This window comes from Heptranchias perlo, chromosome 39 (genome assembly GCF_035084215.1).
Source record: "Heptranchias perlo isolate sHepPer1 chromosome 39, sHepPer1.hap1, whole genome shotgun sequence".
NCBI classification, from domain to species: Eukaryota; Metazoa; Chordata; class Chondrichthyes; order Hexanchiformes; family Hexanchidae; genus Heptranchias; species Heptranchias perlo.
In genome coordinates, this window is record NC_090363.1 from 2,124,419 (window position 1) to 2,132,586 (window position 8,168).

The following is an 8,168-nucleotide window of genomic DNA, read 5'->3' on the forward strand; positions in this document are numbered from 1 at the left end:
AGAACCCCTCCCCCCCGCTACCCTCGGGCACCAGCACCCCCACCACAAAGGTCACCCGTTCTGATGGTCGAGTCACCATCTCACATGGTTTTATTCTTATATCAAATTGTTTTTTTTTATTATTCTTCACTCAGGATGTGGACGTCGCTGGCGAGGCCGGCATTTATTGCCCATCCCCTAGCTGCCCCTTGAGGTGGTGGTGGGCCTTCTGCTTGAACTGAAATCACATTCTTTGCAACTGAGCGGCTTGCAAACAAATAATATGCTCATTTTGTCTCATTGCTGTGCGCGCGCGCGAGATCTTGCTGTGCACAAGTCGGCTGCTGCGTTTCCTACATTACAACAGCGACTACACTTCAAAAGTACTTCATTGGCTGGGGATGTTGTGAAAGGCTCTATATAAATGCAAGTCCTTCATTTCTTGCTAGGTAACTTCAGAGGGTAGTTAAGAGTCAACCATGTTGGTGTGGGACTGGAGTCACATAGACCCAGACGGGGTAAGGACGGCAGGTTTCCTTCCCTAAAAAGGACCAGTTTGGTTTTAGTGACAATCTGACAGCTTCAGGGTCACTTTTACTTAAACCAGATTTTTATTTCCAGATGTTTTTATTAAACTAAATTCAAAAATCTCAAACTGCCTTGGTGGGGATTTGAACTCCCATTCTCTGGATTAGTCCAGGCCTCCAGATTATTTAGTACCAGTAACACAACCACTACACTACCAAACCCTACACAGGACGTTAGTCTCCTAGAGGCAGGGCTGTTAAATTGAGACAATGAACTGCCAATCAGTTTATAGAATTAGTCTTTTACTTTTCCCCCTCGTGAGCTGCTGACTCCCTCTTCACTGGGGTGGGATGTTACAGGTAGGATGTTATCTCCCCCCACCCCAGCATGGTAAATTAATGTGCGAGCCTCAAGAACAAGAATCTTCTGGCTGCTCAACTGTGGAGGGCATCACACAGTCGATCTTTTCTTCGCCCAGCACCCACACAGAATTCCAAGGGACTTACCCGGACCATCAGGAACTGGAACAGTGGGCAATGTTCCCTTTTCCCCCACTCCCAAACCCAGGGGCAGGCACAACAGCATCCCTAAGCCACCCCCATTTGACAGCAGCTACAACTGCAGGGACCGGGCTTCAAACTTGGGATGCTCCTGCTCAGTAAAGATGATCTTACGTGTGAACCATCAAGATGACGTCACTTTAAACCATCTACTGCCAAACCCCACAGCCTTCATTTATCTATTCATGGCTGTACAATGTTTGTCAGTAAATACTAGATGTTCTTGATAAAAGGATCTTATACTGAAGCCTACTTAAGAACAACGGCACACACATCAGCGAAGCTGTCAAACGCGATTTACGGCAGAGTTTGCGGAATATATACAAAGCTATTTGATACGGTCTCATCATCCCAGCTTCCTTCTATCTGAAACCTCGGATATAATCCGGAGAGTTTAGGGCTCCTGCACCAAGTAAAACGTCAGTCGCTGGCCTCGACAAAGGATTTTTTTTCTCCGCTCTTGCCTTTCTTTTCTGTTGCCGCTCTGAAGTGCCGTGGCTCAGTGGGCAGCAGTCTCTCCTCCGACTCAACGTTTTGAGTTCAAGTCCCGCTCCAGAGACTTGAGCGCAAAACGTGGGCTGCCACTGAGGGAGTGCTGCACTGTCGGAGGTGCCGTCTTTCTGAACGAGAGGTTAAACTGAGGCCCCGTCTGCCCTCTTGGGTGGACGTAAAAGATCCCACGGCCACTATTCAACAAAGAGCAGGGGAGTTCTCCCCGGGCAACATTTATTCTTCAACCAAACACAAAACAGATTAATTAACTGGTCGTTTATTTCATGTCTGTTTGTGGGATCTTGCTGTGAGCAAATTGTTTGTCTACAAAACAGTGGCTACATTTCAAAAGCCAATCAGTGGATGTGAAGCACTTTGGGACGTATTGAGGACACGAGAAGCCTGCGCAGCAGAGGCGGACTGAAGGTCAGCTCAATGGTCTATATTAACGTGGCCTTGTAGCTACTCAGGTGACAGACTCTCTGAAATCACAGGAACAATACAGAGCACCACTATGACAACAACCTGCATTTATATAGCGACTAACATAGTAAAACGTCCCAAGGCGCTTCACAGGAGCGTTAACAAAAATTGATACCGAACCATATAAGGAGATATTAGGACAAGTGACCAAAAGCTTGGTCAAAGAGGTGGGTTTTAAGGAGCATATCTATCCAGGGAGGGAATTCCAGAGCTTAGGGCCCGAGCAGCTGAAGGCACGGCCGCCAACGGCGGAGCGATTAAAATCAGAGATGCACAAGAGGCAAGAATTGGAGGAGCGCAGAGATCTCGGAGGGTTGTAGGGCTGGAGGAGGTTACAGAGATAGGGAGGGGTGAGGCTATGGAGGGATTTGAACACTAGGGTGAGAATTTTAGAAAAAAAGAGGCTTTCCCTGACCGGGAGCCAATGTAGGTCAGTGAGCACAGTGGGGTGATGGGTGAATGGGAGTTGGTGCGAGTTAGGATATGGGCAGCAGACCCAAGCTGGTGAGCTACCTATAATCGGAGCGTGATGTGAATCATTGTTACGAAACCTCTACGCACATCCAGTTGGCAGAATGGGAGGGTCAGGATTACAGACTCTTTCACACACCAACCGCTGACCTCTGAAGCAAGTGAAGAGCTTCGGGACGTCCCGAAAGGCTTTATATATAAATGTAAATTCCTCTAATGCAGTGGCCTAGTCAACTAAACACCAATAACTCATCACTGCACCTCAGGTTCAGTGCGTGAACTCGATGGGCTCAGGTTCAAGACAGACCCAAAGACCTCATCAACGTTGTTTGCCTGAAGTTGCAACAGGATCTCAAAACTAACGCACACCACAAAAATCCCCAAGGAGATAGAAAGAGTAATAAACACTAGCACTTCCTGGAGTGCAACAGGGCTGAATGGAATCAAGAGTCCAATTAAAATAAAGATATAAAAAGGCCATATTAATTTTTTTTTTAAATATAGGAATTGCAAAATGGATGTTAATTGCTGACAGTCACACAATGATGAACTCAGTGATGTGGCTTCAAGGTTTATGTTAAAAAAAATTCATTTTCAGGATAAGGGCCTTGCTGGCAAGGCTGGCATTTATTGCCCATCCCTCGTTGCCCTTGAGGTGGTGGTGGTAGGCCGCCTGCTTCTTTCTACACCTAAAGCACCAATTGGAGGCAGAATGGCCAGTAGACTGCGATTGGAACAGCAGTGGGACCCAGCCCCTGCCTTGGTTAATCCATCACTGAGACAGTCAACTCTTCCTGCTCGTTTCACTTAAAAAGACCCAAACACACACTCTGAAATGTAACGAGTACCTGAATTTCAGAGGCATTTAACGGGAGACTGCCTGATGAATGCTGCAAGTTTATCCAATGAGTACGGATGACTTCCTCTCAATCTCAAGGCTGCTGAACTGGTTTCTGAATATCAGATAAACCCAGAGATGTAAGTCAGCGTTTTAAACGTGTTACAGTCTCAGTAAAGCAACACTGATTGACTTATAAAACTATCCTCAACCAAATAATGGTTGGATTCAGAGTAACTCCTCTCAACCATGGCACTGTGGGAAGGGCGATATTTGCTATAACGGACTATAATAATGGACTAGGTGCTGAAATATTCTAAAATATATCTGAGGAGCAGCAACACATTTTCATCAACACTGGCTCAATAAACTGCACTCCACTTTGGAAACACAGGAAGTCAGCCTACACTGGCAATATTTGAGTGCAGCAGGCAAACAGGGGTTAATACATTCTAAGATCCTGGCCTCCTTGCTTCTACCATCCAAACTACAAGTGGGAAGGCCAGCACCTCATCTTCGCCAGGCTCCAGTGGGCTTCCCAGAGAATCAACTGCCAGGTTCTCAGGCTTCACTTCAACCCCCCCCCCCGTGGACTCCCCAGAGCCCCCCCACCCCCACAACCCCCCCGTCTCCCCGCATGTATCCTCCAGATCACCAACACCAATCTGCTTCTCATTCGTTGCTCAATCATCAGGCCCCTTTCATTGAAAACCTGAGCCCACATGCAGAGTTAATTTACCCACACACACGTATGTATGTTCCACCTCAGCTCACCATTTTTTCACTCAAAGGGTGGTGAGTGTCTGGAACGAGCTGCCAGAGGCAGTAGTAGAGGCGGGTACAATTTTGTCTTTTAAAAAGCATTTGGACAGTTACATGGGTAAGATGGGTATAGAGGGATATGGGCCAAGTGCAGGCAATTGGGACTAGCTTAGTGGCATAAACTGGGCGACATGGACATGTTGGGCCGAAGGGCCTGTTTCCATGTTGTAACTTCTATGATTCTATCGGACCCTGTCCCGTGGCAGCCCGGGATGGGGGAGGGGCAGAAATAGGATTACCTCGATTGGGGATCTGCCAATTTAACTATTTAAATAGGATAAGTTATTATGGAGAATGAAAGATTGCAGGCAAAGATTAACTTTTCATCAGCTCCTTTGGTGCTGATTAATCTATTGTGTTTCTAACATTTTCTGATTTTGAAACTTTAACACACAAAAGCTAGAAGTGAATATGATTTCCCAACACATCCCTTGGGTCAGTGGGAGAACCCTCGCCTCAGTCAGACGGTCGTGGGTTCGAGCCCCACTCTGGAAACTTAAGCACATAATCCAGGCTGACACCCCAGTGCAGAACTGAAGGAGTGCTGCACTGTCAGAGGTGCCATCCTTTGGATGCCCCCTCAGGTGGATGTAAAAGATGCCACGGCACTATTCGAAGAGGAGCAGGGGAATTCTCCCCGGTGTCCTGGCCAATATCACTAAAAACAGATTATCTGGTCGTTATCTCATTGCCATTTATGGGATTTGCTCTACATTACAACAGTGACTGCACTGCAAAAGTTGCTTCATTGGCTGTAAAGTGTTTTGGCATGTCCTGAGGATGTGACAGGCACTGTATAAATGCAAGTTCTTTTTCTTTCTATCCCTGTTTGCTATTTTAAGGCGGTGTTACCATAAACAGGTTAGGGTGCCTATTAAAATATCAGACGCCAATGTCACTAAAGCCTTAAGGGCTGTTATTAACACCACCTGTCATTTCTAACTTGTGCTGCTCTTTCTACCCGACCAAAAAAGTTTGTCTTGTACTGGAAGTAAAAGTATCTGCACACTGCAATCATAAACCAAAACCCCTAAAGTGCATGAAAATGTGATATACAGAACAGGTACAGGGACTCGAATTCTGTTCGCTCAGAGCGAACTGACTGCCTCCAACCTGGAATTCGCAATCTGTTATACTCATGACGACCACTCCTTCCCCCTCTCCCCTTCCCAGGCATATCTACCACTCTGGTATGGATATACAGGATCCCAGGTTACAACTGAAAACAGTTACAGAACATAACCAAGCACTGAACTCTCACACAAACAGTGCAACTCATGAGCATCACAGTAGGATCCTTAAAAAATATAATTTCGCTAAGAAACTCATCACTCCAGTCCCACTCCTTATTCCAAACCCTGCTCCTTCCTCCCTCAACAACCTTTGCCAAAAACCACTCGTTCCCCTCATTGCTGTTGTGGGTATCATAGGCGCAGAAATGGCTGCTGTATGTGCCTACATAACATTCACCGAACTTCGAAAGTTATATCCAATTGAATTATTTCTTTTCCTGCAACTATAGAGCATCACCTAGGATTCTCAATGTAGAAACCCTCCTAACTATTGTTCTCGAAAGTCACAAGCTTACATCAACCTGGCATTTGGATAGTATTAATGCAGCAGTCAGCTCTCGTTACTGCCCAGTTAGCTCAGTGGATGTTGGCCCACTGACTTGGTACATAGTACACAGTGAAAACCCCTGACAAAACAAACCAACACCTCTTCAGAAAGCAGGATAAACAGATTGGCACTGGTCCTTAGAGGCACTCTAATGGTTGCAGCTTACACTTGGTAATTGTGTTTGCCATCTATAGCACGAAAGCTGGCTAAAAGTATTCAGTAGGGTATCAACCACAGCCCAGACTTAGCAAGGAGCAAATACATAGGGGGCAGCACAGATGATGCAAAGTGATCAATGAAGGTCAGTCTAAGACATGTATTGAGGGGCCAAGAGGTGTGCTTCTGTGTACAGGTCCATTGAGAATTTGGGAAAGTCACACAAATTGGCACTCAAGCCCATAACTAGACTGGTTAGGAGTCCAGCTGCCACCAATGTACCATTTAACCAATTAATCCTGTGCACAGTTCCAGTCTCCATATTATAAAAAGACTGGAAGGTGCACAAAAGATTCACGAGAATACCACCAGAACTGAGAGGCTATCCTTATTAGGAAAGGATAGGGCTCTATTCTCTAGAAGAGAAGGCAGAGGAGTGACCTGATCAAGGTCTTTAAGATTATGAAGGAGTTTGATTAAGATGTTCACACTTGCAGGGGAGACCAAAACTAGGGACCTTAAATATAAGATAGTCACCAAAAAAATCCAATAGGGAATTCAGGAGAAACTTCTTTACCCAGAAAGTGGTGAGAATGTGGAGTAGTTGAGGCAGACAGCACAGATGCATTAAGGGGAAGCTAGATAAACAAGAGGGAGAAAGGAATAGAAGAATTTGCTGATACTTAGCACCAGATATTTAATATTTTTTTCAAAAACTTAACACAAGCCACATCACCAAATAATTCTGTGACCGTGCACACAATACCTGCCGACAGTAAATCATTGCACAGTTCTGAGGACGGGTCATCGACCTGCAACATTAACTCTGTTTCTTTCTCCACAGGTGCTGCCTGACTTGCTGAGCTTCTGCAGCATTTTTCTGTTTTTAAAGTCATTGCACACCGTGGCTAACAAAACTTATCAGGGTTTTCTTCAGAGCACTGGCAAAGTAGACACTTACCTTTAACAAAGAAATATATTCCACAGCACTGTACAGGAGAAATGACCAAAAACTTAAGATGGATAAGTTTTAAGGGTCTTACAGGAGGAGAGGGAGGTGGAGATATAATAGGTCTCCATAAACCCTTCTAATAAATACACGGTCTTAAAAAAAAACCAACAGTCCCGCCTCAAGAACAGCATTTTCTCTGACAACGCTTATTAAAACAACTTTATTAATTGCATTGACTAATACTCAAGGAGAATTAACCCAAAACGAAAATAAACGCTTGTATATCAAAGCGGAGAAACAACAAGACACAAACAAACAAGCAGCGACCAGTTTAGCCCAGGGAAACACCTGCCCCAGAACAACTGGTGCCAGCCCATGGCCAACATACCCACCCCACTCCCCCGCCCAGCCCCACTCCCCTCCCCTCCCCTTACCGTAGGGGTCGGAATTGCTGTCTTCCTTCTTCTTCTTCCCCATTCCCCAGCCGCCACTGAACAGCCGGTCCTGCCCCCTCAAGCCTCACTTTCTGCCTCTCCACACCCTGCACCTGAACGACATAGACACTGGCCCCACCTGCTGCTTACTGCGTCACGTCCGGCAGCCGCGCCTATATGTACCTGCTGGCCCCGCCCACAGCCACCTGCCCGGCCCCGCCCACAGCCACCTGCCCGGCCCCGCCCACAGCTACCTGTCCACAGCCACCTGCCCGGCCCCGCCCACAGCCACCTGCCCGGCCCCGCCCACAGCCACCTGCCCGGCCCCGCCCAAAGCCACCTGCCCACAGTTACCTGTCTACAGCCACCTGCCCGCCCCGCCCACAGCCACCTGCCCGGTCCCGCCCACAGCCACCTGCCCACAGTTACCTGTCCACAGCCACCTGCCGGCCCCGCCCACAGCCACCTGCCCACAGTTACCTGTCCACAGCCACCTGCCGGCCCCGCCCACAGCCACCTGCCCACATTTACCTGTCCACAGCCACCTGCCGGCCCCGCCCACAGCCACCTGCCCACAGTTACCTGTCCACAGCCACCTGCCCGGCCCCGCCCACAGCCACCTGCCGGCCCCGCCCACCTGGCCCCAGAAGACCGGAGGGCATCAGGTGGGAACGAGTTGGACAGGTGGACTGGCTGTTCCAACACGGAAAGAGGAATCTCATGACTCCAATTGTAGGTAAAACAGGCGAAGGGAGAGCGTGAGAATTGCACAGCTCCAGTTATTCATTGAAACTTTTGTTCCACCCACATCAAATCACGCACTGGTTAAATGA

General features: G+C 47.6%; 1 protein-coding gene across 1 annotated transcript in view; it reads right to left on the minus strand.

The window, feature by feature from the left end:
- The window catches only part of slc44a4 (solute carrier family 44 member 4), a 58,234-nt gene extending 50,760 nt beyond the window's left edge, over positions 1-7,474 (minus strand). Inside the window, exon 1 of the mRNA XM_067973847.1 lies at positions 7,336-7,474. Coding sequence (XP_067829948.1) covers positions 7,336-7,378 — 43 coding nt within the window. The 5' untranslated portion in view covers positions 7,379-7,474. The remainder of the gene's footprint in view (positions 1-7,335) is intronic.
- Between the last annotated feature and the right edge of the window lie 694 nt (positions 7,475-8,168).